Below are 14,978 nucleotides of genomic sequence, written 5' to 3'. Positions count from 1 at the left end.
TGTTGGTACCCATGTCCAGTGATTCAGAGCAACTGCCATTTACAACCGACTCCAGGGCAATGCAAAGCCTCGAGAACCTGAGGCACTGCACTGACGTCGGCTCCCACAAACACCTAGATAAACACAGATGCTGAGGCCGGAGCGAGGATCCTCTGCCTCAGAGCACTGCCTGCTTCATACGTACATAAATACTGGGGCTGGCGCAATAGTCCCCTAGTGAAGAGCACTGGCTCATCTTCCCCAGGGACCTTTTGATTCCAGCACCCACAAGCCAGCTCACAAGCTGGCATGTTACCATCTACCAAGTTAGTTATCATCTGTAACCCCAGTTCCAAGAAATCTGATGCCTTCGCAGGCCTCCAGGGGCATGAGGCCCACAGTGGTACATCCTCAGCTAAGTATAAAGTTTGAAGCCAGCCTAAGATACCTGAGATCCTGTTTCAACGGCAACAATGTCTTATGAACTTCTTGACTTAGTGTGCCTGACCACATGGGACCACTGTACTCTTGTACATCTTTCTCTTCTTTTTTTAGTATCAAAATGAGTTTATTCAGGGTATGGGGAAAGGCCTTGAGAGAGAGGCAGAGAAAGACCATAGAGTAGAGGCTGACTATGAGCATGTAGGATGGGGAAGGGAATGGAGAGGGGAAAGAGGGGAAAGGAACAAGGGCAGGAGAGCAAGAGCTCATCCTTTCTCTTCTGAATTTTTTTTTTTTTTTTTTTTGGTTCTTTTTTTCGGAGCTGGGGACCGAACCCAGGGCCTTGCGCTTCCTAAGCGCTCTACCACTGAGCTAAATCCCCAACCCCTCTTCTGAAATTTTTATTTTTACGGTTTTCATTTTTTAAAGATGTTTGTTTGTTCACTTACTACTTATTTAGAAGCAGGGTCCTCTGTGTAGCCCTGGCTGTCCTGGAACTGGCTCTGTAGACCAGGCTGGCCTCAAACGCAGATCCACCTGCCTCTGCCTCCTGAGTGCTGGGATTAAAGGTGTGGACACCACTGCCTGGCTGTTTTACTCTTTTACTTATGTGCATGCATGTTTTGCCTGTTTCTGTCTGCTCAGCGTGTGTGCGTCGTACATGCAGAGGCCGGGAGGAGGGAGTGTGAAGGAGAGCAGAGTAGCTTGAGTGAGGGACGTGAGGTTCCATGTGGGTGCAAGGACTGAGTCCTGGCCTTCTGCAAGAGCAGTTGGTGACCTTAACCGCAGCATCTCTCTAGCTTTAAACTCCTTTCTAGCCAATAAAAATGATACCTTCCCTTTTTTATTCCACTTCATTTTTTTTTTTGGTTCTTTTTTTCGGAGCTGGGGACCGAACCCAGGGCCTTGCGCTTCCTAGGCAAGCGCTCTACCACTGAGCTAAATCCCCAGCCCCCTATTCCAATTTATTTTTAATTTTAAGACAAAGCCTCACTAAGTCCCAGCTGGCCTCTGTTAGCAATCCTCCTGCTTCAGCCTCCCAAAAACTGGGATTATAGGCACTCACCATGACATCTGGTATACCCTGTAAATTAATGTTTCAATTTTTTTTTTTCTTTTGGTTGGTTGGTAGGTTGGTTTTTTTGAAAAGGGTTTTTCTGTGTAACTAGTTCTGGCTCCCCTGGACTTGCTTTGTAGACTAGGCTGGCCTCACACTCACAGAGATCCACCTGCCTCTGCCTCCTGAGTGTGGGAATTCAAGAAGTATACAGCCACACTCAGCAAGAGTTTACTTTTCAATGGTTACTACTAAGGCAGTAAAACATGGTAAGGGACCATTTTTATTTCAGTCTCCTTCTGAGGGAGCAGGACCTTTTAGGAAGGCAGTACCAGGGCACGGAACCCAGGGCCTCAGACATACTAAGCATGCACTCAAGCGAGCTACCCCCCCAGCCAGAAATGCCCATCTTCCTTGTGTTTTTAAACTGTTCATAACACTTTCCGTGCATTCCAGAGGATACCCAGATTCCCTGTGAGTAAACTGGCAAAGAGTCAAACCCATGTGGTATGATTATGAATGTCACAATTACATCCACTTTGGGGGTTTCTCATTTTCAGAGTAACAAAGTGTAAGAAAAAGACTAACTCTGAAAGATCAGGCAGAGCAAGTTTTGTTTTGTGTGAGTCAAGGTTATCACCATGTAACCCTGGCTGGTCTGGAATTTACTAAGTAGACTAGGCTGGCTTCAAACTCAGAAAGCCACCTGCTTGCTTCTGCTTCCCCAAGTGCTGTGTGCTGGAATTAAAGGTGGCAGCTCGGGCTGGAGAGACGGCTCAGTGGTTAAGAGCACTGACTGCTCTTCCATAGGTCCTGAGTTCAACTCCCAGCAACCACATGGTGGCTCATGACCATCTGTAATGGAATCCGATGCCCTCTTCTGGTGTCTGAAGACAGCTACAGTGTATTCATACATAGAATAAAATAAATTAAAAAAAAAAAAAAGGTGGTAGCTCACCTAAGCATTATTTTGAAATCTTTACTTCTACTGGTAATGAGGAATTTGTTCAGAACATAAATGAAACTATCTTAGCCTTTTCTTATCACTAAGTTCTTCACTGCAATGCGCTTAAAAGGAATAATAAAGCGCATCTTGCCAGGCTCATACCTAGATCCATGCGGACAACTCATAGTGCAAGTCTCAGTAAGTGCACCACATGTGAGCCATTGAATGGACGGCTGATTAGAGCTGGTGGTAGATGGATGGGTGGGTGGGTGGGTGGATGGATGGATGAGTGGATGGACAGATCAGTGGGTTGGTGGGTGGATGGATGGATGGATGGATGGATGGATGGATGGATAGACAGACGGGTGGATGAGTGGATGGATGGGTAGGTGGATGGATGAGTGGATGGTTGGAGGGATGGACAAGTGGGTCGATGAATTGATGGACTGACGGATGGACGGATGGATGGACAGATGGGTGGGTGGATGGACAGATGGATGGATGGGTGGATGGACAGATCAGTGGGTTGGTGGATGGATGGACAGACGGACGGATGGACGGATGGATGGACAGATCAGTGGGTTGGTGGATGGATGGATGGACGAATGGACAGATGGATGAGTGGGTGGGTGGGTGGATGAGTGGACAGATGGGTGGATGGATGGATCAGTGAGTTGGTGGATAGATGGATGGATGGGTGGATGGACGGATGAGTGGGTTGGTGGATGGACAGACGGATGGATGGATGGATGGATGGATGGATGGATGGATGGATAGATGGATAGACAGATGGACAGATGGACAGATGAGTGGGTGGGTGATTGAGCGGGTACATGGATATGCACTGCTAAGGTATAGCATAAGACATATTCTCTTGGCTACAAACACTGAAGAAAATTCATTTGTTCCAAAGCTGTCTGGATGAGACCCTTGTATCATCCGTATGGCCACTTTTTTTGCTACTTTATAGGCTGGTGTATGCACACATCCCCAACCTCAGTGTTAATTATACTTCAGACACTAAGACAGACACGTAAATCCATGTGGCAAAGCAGAGACCGAGTTCAGTCTCCAGAATGAGACAGAGTCCTAACTCCAGTTCTGCTGCTCTCTCTGTAGGACTCTGGGCAGGTTAGCTCCCACCTGTTTCATCTCTACAGCAGAACAGCAAGACCTACCACACAGCAAAGCTGCAAGGGTCTAAGTGGTGCCTAAGCTTTCAGGGTTTACAAAGACACCCAGTAAATGAGGCTCACGGGAATTCTGCAATCATACCAAGTCTGAGGCCTGCTAGAATCTGACTGACCAGTCCAAGAAGAGAAGAAGCCTGAACAAGACTGAGCCTACCTCCCACTTGCATCCCACATGCCGGGCAGATGATTTTCCAGGGGGCATCCAAGGTACCTTGGTTTTCACCCGGACACTCCGCCGTACATTCACGGTGTCCCCTTTCATTCCGCGCTTATGAGATTTCTGTGGAGAGGGACAAAACTAGAATCATTGCCAGACCCAGCTGCCCAGTGTCACTCTGGTAGCATATGCCACCTTTGCAGAGAGGTCTCTTCTGAGTCATGCTGTTGCTGCGGCTGCTGCTGCTGGTGCTGCTGGAGACCAGAGGCCTACCTTCTAACCAGGCAACTGACCTCCAGAAAAAAATGTGTCTCCCAAACCTTTGGAGTCAGAAGTGCGAGGCGGCTGGGCCGGGAAGAGAGCGCCCTGATCCACAGCTGTGACCTCGCCCCACTGCCATGCTCCTACCTGGCTGCTGGCTGCTGATGGTTTCGGGAGTTTTTTTATGTGGACGTGGACAGGAGTGTTCTCATCCACATGAACATGTAAGGGGGGAGTTGAAGATCGGTCCTTCATGGTTCACTTCTGGCAGGCAGGGGAGGGCAACACAAAAAAGATCGATCTGTGGATGAGTAAACTAGGCATAAAAACAGAGCTCAGAGGCTTCTAGGAGGACACCTGAAAGCTCAGCCACCAAGTGAGCAGGACAGCCACCAACTACTGGCATGCAGGCAGGAAGCAAGGCAGGCAAGTCACTTGGGCAGACTCTGCAGAGGTCTCAGCTGAAAGCCTCCAGGCCAGCTCAGGACAAGGTTCTCTAAAAGCACAAGCAGGATCCTCAGAGCTGCAACTCTGCCCAAGCCAGAGGGATTGGGCAGCTCCTCCTTGGACTTAGTGTAGGTCAGCTGCAAAGCTGTACCTTCCAACCAGGCATGCGAATTAGTATGGGAAACACTCAAAATGGTTAAGGCATAGATGCATGCAGGCCACATGCAAGTAAGAACCTAGGGCACAGAGGCTAATTGGGATGCCAAGAGTGAGAAGGTTGTACAGACTCCAGAGAAAGCATGAGCAGAGCTGTACCCAGGAACGGCCTTGCCCACCAACAGCTCCCATCCCATGTCTCTCATGATTTTCAATTTTTTTTCTTTTTCTTTTTAAAAACAGCTGTTCTAAAGATGTTGGGATTTCCCTGGAAGGACATCAGGACAACCTCCTCACAGCTTGCTCCATCAGCAAGCAGGCTATGTTTAACAGCTCTGTACAGAGTCCCTGGGCAGTCCCAGCAAAGGATGGCAAAAGCGGTTCTGAGGGTGCTGTTGTGAGGGTCACCTACCGTCACAGTTACACTGGGTGCGCCACAAGGTGTTCTCAAGACTTTTTTCTGTGTGAGACTCGTTACTCCGTTCTTCCCACACGATGGAAACCTGCACCCGGGCACAAGAACCAGATTATGAGCAGAAAACCAGGGCTCTCCTATTTCTCAGCTCTGGGGAAATGACACACTGCATGTGGTGGCTACTGAGTTGGCAGTCACGAGAACCAGTCTTGAATCCCTTGGCTCCTTGTAGATGAGCACAAGGCACGCATGGTGTGCCCAGCAGGGGGATGGATACAAGGTGAAGGGGGTCTGCAGTCTGGCCTTTTAAACCTGTCATCGCATCACATGTATTGTGACCTTGTGCTGTCATCCTATCAGGTGACAAAAAAAAAAAAAAAAAAAAAAGAAAAAGAAAAGAAAAAAAAAAAAAAAAAAAAAAGCTGCCAAGGCACCAGTCTCAACAAGGGTTCCCGTCCCCAAGTTCCTCTGGGGAAGCATTCAGTGAAAGGCTAATCTAAGAGACGTTCAGCTCCAGAGCAGAGCCACTGTGACACAAGCTTATAAAAGGAAGGCTCACACGTTTGCTGGAGCACATGAAGACCCCACTTCCCAACGCAGTCCGAGCACTGCCCACACAAAAGCATATGCCTTCTACATATGCAGCCCAACATGGAGTGCAAAACAGCCAGAGTGTACTCCAGAGTTAGCCAGAGTCTAGGCATGGGGGGAGAAGGGGCTGGGATGATCAGAGCTAACCTATCCACTGCCTCCTTACAGTCCCCAGATAGCTTTAGCCGACCTCACCAACTATTTGGGGGTAGGGGGGAGATACTAAAACCTAAAGCAACAGCACTGTGGTATGCACTTTGCTCAGTTCGCTTACAAACTACTACTGACTGAGCCGGACTGTCACTCGGAAGAAGAATGTTCAAGCTTAGAAACTCAGTTTCCCCCCCTTCTACTTACTAGTAACATCTCTGCTCACTTCCACACTAGTTTAGAGGTGGCATGGTGGAAAATGCTTTTAAGCCACCACATGGGACAGGGAGGCAGGAGAGTCAGGAATTCAAGGACAACTTGGCTACCTAGTGAGTCTGAAGCCAAGCTGAACTCAGAGTGTAATACTCGGTTAAGAGTGATCTTGTTGCTATTAGGAGGCTGTAGGGGAGTGAGCCTGTATGACTTTACTCCTCCCCTTTCAAAGTCACTTTTAAGTGTTTTTGGTCCAGACGTTCAGTACCTGGGAAACTTAAAAAGTTTCCATTGAGCCTGGCCTGGGGAGCCCTGACCACCTTTCCCTGCCCTAATGCAAAGGCGCCCCCCACATTGGCTGTACCTGGGGGAGCCGCCTGAGGATGAGGCAGACATGGCTAAGCATCAAAGCCGCAAAGTTGGGCAATTGGGTCGGCAGGCTCTGCTCAGGGGGACCCAGAGGGGCTTGCCAATGAGAATCTCAGGGGCCGGGCATCAAACGTCCTCTCTCTGAGGGGAGGAGGGTGGAAGCTTTGGGGGTGGCAGTTGGATGAAAACTTGGGAGGCGCTCCTCTACTGTCCAAGTCGCACAGCAACTGTCCTGCCAAAGTGGGAGGGAGGGAGACAGGAGAGGCTGAGCGACCTGCGGGGTGCCGAGTGCGCCGCCAGGAGGCAGGTGGAGGGCGCGGCAGGACAGTGAGGGGGCACGTCACTGAAAGGAGGACAACGACCAGCATGCCCAGGCCCCACCCGGGAAGAATAGCGGGCCGAAGACTACTAGGGTTTAAACCTGAGGGCTGCCTGGCGTGCGAAGAAGGTGAGAACTGCTAGGCCCCAAGTGGGCCCCCCAGGGGCGGGAACCCGCGCAGGGAGCAGGAGGGATATTCGGGACGATGCCGGGGCAACTGTCTCCCAGGTGAAGGGGCGTTCCCGGCAGAATAGCTACCAGGGAGAACCAATAGGTGGAGGGGGAGGAGTGGCGGCCTAGGAGAGGCGACCTGGGCCGCTAGACCGCTCCTGGATCACCCGCATCCCCGGAGTTGGCCAGGAGGGTCCCCGGAGGCCTGCCCACCCCGAGCGCATATAACTGCTGCGGCCCAGCCCGCAGAGAGCAGGGGAGGCCTCCGGGGAGGATGGAGCGCATGGCCACCCACCAGCGGGCAAGAGGGAACGGGGTTCTGCCCATAGAAGGGCGCAGCCCTGCCCGAGGGCAGCAGAGGAGGGAAAGAGCGCTGCCGATGGCCCGGAGAGGACGGAGGCGGCCGGCCCGCCCGTTAGCGGGAGGAGGAAGGGCCCGCGCCCAACGAGGAGCGGGGCGGGCCAGGTTCGGACGCAGGAAGGAGCGCGCCTAGACGCGGGGACGGTGCCCAGTCGAGCCAGCCCCGGGACGGGAGCGCGGGGCTTGAACCCGAGACGCTCTACGCCCTGCCCCGCCGCGTGGCCTCTCACCAAGAGCGGCACGGCTGCGCCCAGAACCGTCTCCTTATGAAGTCGTTGAAGTCGGAGGCCAGGGTCGTGCCATGGAGACGCCGCGGCGGATGCAGTCCGGCTCCCGCGGCGGCTCCTCCCCGCTTCCGCCTCCTTTTCCGACAACCGGTCGGCAGCTCGCCCATTGGCCAGTTCAAACCCCCCCCAGAGCCTCTCGGGTTTCGCCATTTAGGCCCAGCCCCCAGCGTCACAGAGATGCCCCGCCCCACGAGGGACGCTCCGCCCACTTCCGGGTCACGAGGCTAGTCCACCGCCCCGTCGCCAGGGAGACACGACGCCTCCCTCGCTGGCCAGCCTGGTCTTGCCCCACCGTTCAGGGCACCGCGTCCCCTCCGCCATTTTGCCCTGGTCCTCCTGATTCCTGAGCCCTAACGCGCTCCCCTCGAAACACAATAGGAAGCTGGACGCAGAGGGAGTCTGAACAAGCGACAGGCTGGGGCTTCCGGAAAGCCATCCCTGTGCCTACTCGACTCAGTGCAGACAACTTGTGCACATTACCCAAACTGTGCCCCTCTCCCACATGGCCCAAACAAGGAAGAGGCCGCACTCCCCTCGCTCCTGCTGCCCTCCTGCACACCGCCCGCCGCTTCTATACGGACCTACTCTGCTGAGGTTCTCTCTGCTGAGCCGCCATCTTCTCAACTATGCTTCCCTGTTAGCGGATCGTGGGGGACTGTCACGAGGCTCACGTTCCCGCCTTGGATTCTGAGACTTTTAACAACCTCAGGGCTGGGTAGACCTCTTTTCCTTGACACCTTAACTCCAACACAGTAGTCAGTCATGCTCCCACCAGGTCCTCCCTGGAGCCTGAACCTTAACTACCTTCCCACCTTCACACCGGGCAGGGCAGTCTTACCATGTCATATTTGTTCGTCAATCCTTGACGGCTCATTTGGTGCGTGCAACCCTGGCTGGTGTAGAACCTGCTGTGCTTGAGCAGAAATCTGCCTCTCTTCCTGAGCCCTGGGATTATAGGAGTGCACCACCAAACTGAGCCTTTTTTTTTTCCATGCCAGTAATCTCAACAATGAAGCAGGAAGATGGCCTTGAGTTGAAATCCAGTCTGGATCCCTCGGTCCTAACTATCCCTACCATCCTGAGGTTCCGCCAGAGCATACAGCTGGGAATAGGGACTCGAGTTAGAGCCCTTGCCTGACCTGAGCAAAAACCTAGATCAGTACATTTTATAATCGCCACGAATAATTGTTTCCACACTGCCCAGCAACTGTTCTCTCTAGACAATTACCAATAGTGGCTTTTCCAAACTTTTGTCTCTTCTGCATTCCATACAGGATTTCATAGAGAAAAATCGACAAAATGAAATTCCCTTAACATCAACATGCTTTCCCATCCTTAGCTGCCTTTCAGTTCTGCCTTCGGATGTATTCGAGCTTCTAGCTGCCTAAGATAAACCTGCTTCAAGATCCAGGTCAAACATGTCTGTAAAGTGTCTCCTTTGTAAGCATGGTGGTACACACACCTATAATCTCAGAATTCAGGATGCTGACGCAAAGTGATCTGGCCAGGAATTTGAGGCCAGCTTGGTCTACATAGCAAGACCTCTTTACAATTAGTTGAAATAATGAAATGTCCTTTTGCTACCTCCAAGTGGAATTGTTGCTCATTCCTTAGCATGCCTTCATTCATTGAAGTAAACCCATGCTACCTTCAAGGCACATCAGCACCTCCCATTCAGTCTCAAAAGAGTACATGACCTACCATCCTAATGAAACCGGACAAGTAAAGTTTTTATGCTGTCTATTCCTTACTAAACAATCTAATTAGTCTAAACAGTCCTCCCTGACAGTCGCTGTTTCTGACTTTTGTTAGAAAGGGTTTGAGAATGGTGACAGATGCCTTTGATCCCAGCACTTGGGAGACAGAGGCAGGCAGCAGTCTGTGAGTTTGAGGCCAACCTGTTCTACAGAGCTAGTTGTAGGACAGCCAAGGTTACATACACAAAGAAACACTGTCTCGAAGAGCCAAAAAAAAAAAAAAAAAAAAGGAAGAAAGAAAAGAAAAGAAGTCTTTCCTAACACACAAACTGTAAAGAGGAAACATTCCTAGGGTGCTAGAAATGGGGAGGTGTGGGAGATGCTGAGAGAGCCTCAAGGACACCCGTAGTAAGGTGAGAAGAGGAAGGAAGCAGACGGTTTATTTTTGTACGCAGGGACTGGAGAAATGGCTCAGCGGTTAAGAGCACTGGCTGCTCCTGCAATGTGCCTCACTTTGGTTCCTAGCACCCACAGGGTGGCTCACAACTATCTGTGACTCAGTTCTGGGTGATCTAATGCCCCTTCTGACCCCTAGAGGGGACTAATCATTCAGCTAGTGGGCATACACACACGCAGAGAAAGCATTCATACACATAAGTGAAACTTAAAGTGTACTTATGACCTTCTGGGGATGATATTCAGCCAGTGGTTCGGGGAGATGTATCTTCCACCTTAGACCATGGCCAAGTTCATCCATAACTTTGAGGAGAAGGCACCTCACCATCGATGGTGGCAGCTGCTGTGACTTACTCAAAGACGCTATTGGTCACATTTTGGCACTATGCCAAAGTTGAGCTGGCTCCCCCAACCCCTGGTGAAATCCCTACAGCTCTTCAGAGTGTGAACAAGATAATTCACAGTGCTAAAGCTGGTGGCTTCCAACACCTCACAGTGAAGGAAGCTGTGCTGCTGATTTGGTGGCCACTGAGGCGTGGATGTGGTTTTATATCAGAGAGATCATAGGCAAACGTGGCATTGTTGGCTATGATGTTTGAAGATCAATCTTTAACTTCCCATTTGAATTCTTATTTGAATGTTCTTGGACCATGCATAATGAATGAGACTGCTATCTGAATAAAATACTAGCTGTCGAATAAAAAAAAAAAGAATCCAGGCGAAGCACATGCTAGTATTTTGAATGGCAGGATGTCCTCTGGGTGCAAACCACTCTGAGATGCTAGGTGATAGCTTTCAAAGAGCTGCAACGATCTTTCAGTTACTGTAATAGAGGGCAGACAGGGATTAGAGGAGGTGGGGGAGGAGGGAGGAAGGAACAGGACCTAGGACAGGCAGGAGTTAGTCTCATAGGTAATGGTTTTGGGGATGCTAAGGCCTTGAGAGTTGTGTGCAAGTGTGACTGAGAGGGGGTTGGGGTGTTCTAAGCAGAGAGCAACAGGTATGGAGTTAGCGCATCCAGGTCTCACGTTCTATAGGGCAACACCACGGAGTGTTCAGTCCTCTGAAGTGTGATGATCCGGTGGTAATATCTGCCCAGGTCAGCAGAACTAGGCCATAAAGTGCCAAACAGGCCAGGTATTGGTGTCAGTTCTTGGACCCTCAGCTCCTAGAGTGAGGATTAATGGTGGGGTCCTGTCTTTCACTGTCCCACACTGGAGAGCTGTGGAAGGGTTTGAGTAAAGGATAACATCTTAGACTCTCCACTCTGGCAATAAACAACAAAACAGGAAGGAAGGAAGGAAGGAAGGAAGGAAGAAAGAAAGAAAGAAAGAAAGAAAGAAAGAAAGAAAGAAAGAAAGAGAAAGACAGAGGAAAAGAGAAAAAGCAATTCTGCTCTGGTTGCACAAGAATGGGGAAGACGAGAAAGCATGTGGAGAGATAGCTCAGTAGTTAACACATGTACTCCCTTTGCAGCAGCGGACCCAAGTTCGTTCCTTCCTTCCTTCCTTCCTCTTTCTTCTCATTCCTCTCCCCCCCCCCCTCTTTCTGATAACTTCATTATATAGCTCTGGCTGACCTGGACTCATGGAGACTTGCCTGTCTCTTTTGTGCACTAGATCACCTTGTGTCCCACCATGCCTGTTTTGTTGTTTATTGCCAGAGTGGAGTCTAAGAGTGTTGACCATTAGGTGTGTGGTGGAATTGAACCCAGGTATTGAACCCAGGTCCTCTGAAGGAAGATGGTGCTCTTGGCTGCTGAGGCATCTCTCCAGTCCCCACCACCAGGCTTCCATTGTTTTGTGATCTCTGCTGTCCTCAGTACTGGTAATGGAAGACACCTTGTGTGTGCTGGATGGGGGTTCCACACCCAGGGCCACCTGACACCTCATTTTCGTCAGTTTCATTTACTGATGAATCCTTTTTTTTTTTTTCCTTTTCTTTTTTTTTTTTTTTTTTTTTTCGGAGCTGGGGACCGAACCCAGGGCCTTGCGCTTGCTAGGCAAGCGCTCTACCACTGAGCTAAATCCCCAGCCCTACTGATGAATCCTTAGGACCTACCCCCACCCCCACCCCACCCTGGGAAGTCAATCAAATTTTACAGGATGAATGAACCTCTCTCCCCTGGAATGGAGCAACTGGCAGCCCAGCCTCAGGAAGTACCAGGGGGATTCTGCCAGGACTGGGTGCTCACATAACTCATGCTCAACGGCTGCTGTGGTAGACAAGTGGAAAGGAGCTCCTCTGAGGGAAGGAGCCTGTCTGCACTGGCAGAGGCTAAGGCAGCCACAATCAAGACAAGGGATTCCCCTCTCCCTCTCTCTTCCAGCCATCTGAGTACAAGCATTTGACAGCTGCTAGGCCCGGAACCTGGTCCTTTGTGACTAGTGGGGGGAAGGAGGGTCCCGTTTCTTAAGTAGAAGGGCAGAAGCATGTGGAGTAGCCCCTAACATCTCTGCTACCTCAGATTGGTGCACCCATAGCATCTGGATTGTGATGGAAACTTCTGGTTACTTTGGAAAGTCAAAGTTATGTCAAAGGAGATGTTTTGCTGGAGCAGACATGTAAAGGACCTGGGATGAAGGAGTATAAATATGATCCCACAGACAGCGGGAGAGGGAGCATTGGTTTGGTCTGCACAGCCCCACTCTTCCTAAACAACACCCATGCATTGGTTCACCTTACATAGCATTGTTGAGCTCAACTTGTGGTGATGCCACCATTGGGAGAAACTCACCCAAGAACTGCTCATGAGGTTTCTGAGGAAGCTTACTGCAGCCTCGCCTCAGGCTGGCTGGCGAACCTGGGGGTCTCTTCAGGACTGAACTACAGCTGCCTAGTGTCTGCCTGCCTAGAGGACTGGTCTGCAGCCGCTGAGTCGTGTTTGGTGTTTGCTACGGGACTGAACTGCTGCCCAAGGAGATCAAGCTCACCCACAAAGAACTACTGCTGAAATGTATCCTAATAAATTTTCTCTTCCACTGCCCCTGCTGAGCGGTGGACTAGAAGGGAGGTTGAACCCTTATTAAAAGTAGTTTGCAAAGAACTTATGTCTACAGGATTGGGTCTAAATTCCCCAAACTCTTTTCTCCGTTTGGGTCCAGAAGTAACAAAGAGTACTCTGACCCACAAGGTTAACGCTCTACCACTGGGTGCCTTCTGCTGGGACTGTTTTTTACGGTCAGAGCAGAACCCTGGCTGTCCAGAGCCAGCTCTTGGCTTCTTACAGAACTAGAATTGCAGACACAGGGCAGAAAAGCAAAGGGCAGGAGTGAGAGTGTGAGACCCCGGGCTGGACTGTGTCCAGGCCCAAACTGAGAGCAGAGAACAGGAGCCCCTTCTTCTCAGGAGCTACATCCTCCATCCAACAAAAGGAACCAACCAGGAAGCAACTGCCTGCTAGCCTGACCCCCTCCTTCTCTGCCCTTCCTCTGTCCCTGGCTCAGAGGGTGTCCTGCCCAGGCCTGGAGAGACAAAAAGAGGCACAACTGTTAGTAAAAAATAAAGTGCTAATGCAGACAGCTTTTATTGAAGGCCTACTGTGTGTTGAGCACCAGGTATGCCTCCCATCTTCCTGCACTTTCCACCAGCCAGGAAAGAGGTGCTAATGAGCCCTAGATGGGAAGCGGGGAGGGAGCCGAGGCGGAGGTAGATGGAGGCAAAGTAGCTGAGTCCTCAGAGAGGCCAGGGTTCTGGGTTCTGTCCAACTTGAAACCCCCAAGGCTGAGGCCCCCCTGTCCTTGAGCTAACTGGGCTCTAAATTTATATGCAGAGTCAAGAGCCTTGGGGTCTTAGTCTCTTCAATGTGACCTTCAGGAACGGACTCTGTCTATGAGTGGTTCTCCCACCCTGGAATGGGTCCAGAGGGTAGAAGACTGGCTGAGCCCAAGCTAGCAGTCAGGTTTCCGATGGCTCTGTCAACTCTTCCTCTCCGCTCTCATTGCTCCTTTGGAGTTCCTGCTGGAACCTCCTGGGCTAGGGGCCAAGGAGCCAAGGGAGGGAAAAGGAAAGTCAGACAAAGATGTCAACAGCTGTAGAGACAGACAGACAGGTAGAGAGACAGACACAAAAACAAAAAGGAGACAAAGCTAGAGAAATCAGAGAGAATGAGAGAGAAGAGGTGGGTTGAGGATAGGGGAGAAGCAGGAGGAAGGAGAAGAGAGCTGAGAAGAAAAGTCGGGGCCATGGGCTGGTTCTCTTCTAGGTTCAGCCTCACCTACAGTTCATCCCTAGGGTGAGGGTGGAGGCTATGTCCACTGCTGCCAGCCAGGTGCAGGTAGGGGCCACGAAGGGTCTTTTGAGAGCCAGTCCAGCTAATGAGGCGGCCACTGTCGTCATCCCAAGGGGAGGATGTCTCCGTGTCACTGAGCCACTCGGTGTCTCCCGCATAGTGGGTGGGAGAAGCAAGCAGAGGCCTGGCTGAGAAGGCTTGGAGATCCCGAGGCCAGAAGTGTGCTTTGTACTGGTCACTGTGAAGTGGGAGAAGAAGTCTTAAGTGAACTCACACAGCCTCTCCCTGACTCCCACCTGGAGCTGGGGCCTTGGCTATCTGCAGTTCCTCTGACTGGCCCACTAGTCCCCACAGCTACTTGGGAAGTGACATTTTTAATATCCCATGATGAGAACAAGCAGGCTCAGTACAGGGACGTCATGGAGTTCAAAACCACAGGGACAGGGGCTGAGGAGATGTCTAGGCCTGTAGGAACAGTCACTACTAGTTCAGGGTTCCTGCACCCACATCAAGTGGCTCTCTACTGCCTGTGACTTCGGTTCTAAGGGATCTGATGCCCTCTGCTGGCCTCTTTGGACACCTGCACTCACATGCAAATATATACACAGACACATGTAATTAAAAATTTAAAATAAATCTAAAAATAAAACCCATGGGCTGCGGGGAGGGGAAGGGAGGGAATGGGGGCTTATGGACAGGAAACCGGGAAGGGGAATAACATTTGAAATGCAAGTAAAGAAATATATCTAATTTTAAAAAATGGGCTGGAGAGATGGCTCAGAGGTTAAGAGCACTGACTGCTCTTCCAGAGGTCCTGAGTTCAATTTCCAGCAACCACATGGTGGCTCACAACCATCTGTAATGAGCATCTGGTGCCCTTTTCTGGTGTGTCTGAAGACAGAGACAGTGTACAATAAACAAACTAACTTTAGTTTAGTTAAACTAAAGCCCACATGGACATGGAGAACACAGTGCCCACATCTAGCTGAGCCTGGCCCCTGGGCAACTCTTGGGTGACCGACACCATGTGGGTGAACATTGAACATCTGCCCAGTAAGGGGTTTTGCTTTGGGCTCCTGGCT

The 14,978-nt window shown here is 50.8% G+C and overlaps 2 protein-coding genes and 1 pseudogene across 39 annotated transcripts in view; 1 reads left to right on the top strand and 2 right to left on the bottom strand.

The window, feature by feature from the left end:
• The window catches only part of Odf2 (outer dense fiber of sperm tails 2), a 47,339-nt gene extending 38,105 nt beyond the window's left edge, over positions 1 to 9,234 (bottom strand). For 4 of the 29 annotated variants that reach the window (XM_017591519.3, XM_063283221.1, XM_039104449.2 and 1 more), the window contains exons 1-3: positions 7,456 to 7,680; positions 5,050 to 5,140; positions 3,771 to 3,896 (exon numbers count right to left, since the gene is read on the bottom strand). In XM_017591519.3, coding sequence (XP_017447008.1) covers positions 3,771 to 3,896; positions 5,050 to 5,140; positions 7,456 to 7,619 — 381 coding nt within the window. In that variant the 5' untranslated portion in view covers positions 7,620 to 7,680. Of the gene's footprint in view, positions 1 to 3,770; positions 3,897 to 4,181; positions 4,336 to 5,049; positions 5,141 to 6,370; positions 6,608 to 6,796 lie in introns of those variants that run through there. The other 25 variants (XM_063283223.1, XM_063283229.1, NM_001399108.1 and 22 more) reach the window with 21 other exon arrangements.
• A 118-nt stretch (positions 9,235 to 9,352) lies between these two features.
• LOC134486067 (ATP synthase subunit g, mitochondrial-like) lies at positions 9,353 to 13,441 on the top strand (annotated as a pseudogene).
• The window catches only part of Cercam (cerebral endothelial cell adhesion molecule), a 38,305-nt gene continuing 36,481 nt past the window's right edge, over positions 13,155 to 14,978 (bottom strand). For 8 of the 10 annotated variants that reach the window (XM_063283487.1, XM_063283488.1, XM_017591646.3 and 5 more), the window contains 2 exons: positions 13,882 to 14,134; positions 13,168 to 13,640 (listed from right to left, as the gene is read on the bottom strand). In XM_063283487.1, coding sequence (XP_063139557.1) covers positions 13,882 to 14,134 — 253 coding nt within the window. In that variant the 3' untranslated portion in view covers positions 13,168 to 13,640. Of the gene's footprint in view, positions 14,135 to 14,978 lie in introns of all 10 variants that reach the window. The other 2 variants (NM_001415688.1, XM_063283485.1) reach the window with 2 other exon arrangements.

This window comes from Rattus norvegicus, chromosome 3, assembly GCF_036323735.1.
Source record: "Rattus norvegicus strain BN/NHsdMcwi chromosome 3, GRCr8, whole genome shotgun sequence".
Classification (NCBI taxonomy): Eukaryota; Metazoa; Chordata; class Mammalia; order Rodentia; family Muridae; genus Rattus; species Rattus norvegicus.
The sequence above is the reverse complement of the archived record's forward strand: the minus strand, read 5'-3'. Positions and strand labels throughout refer to the sequence as shown.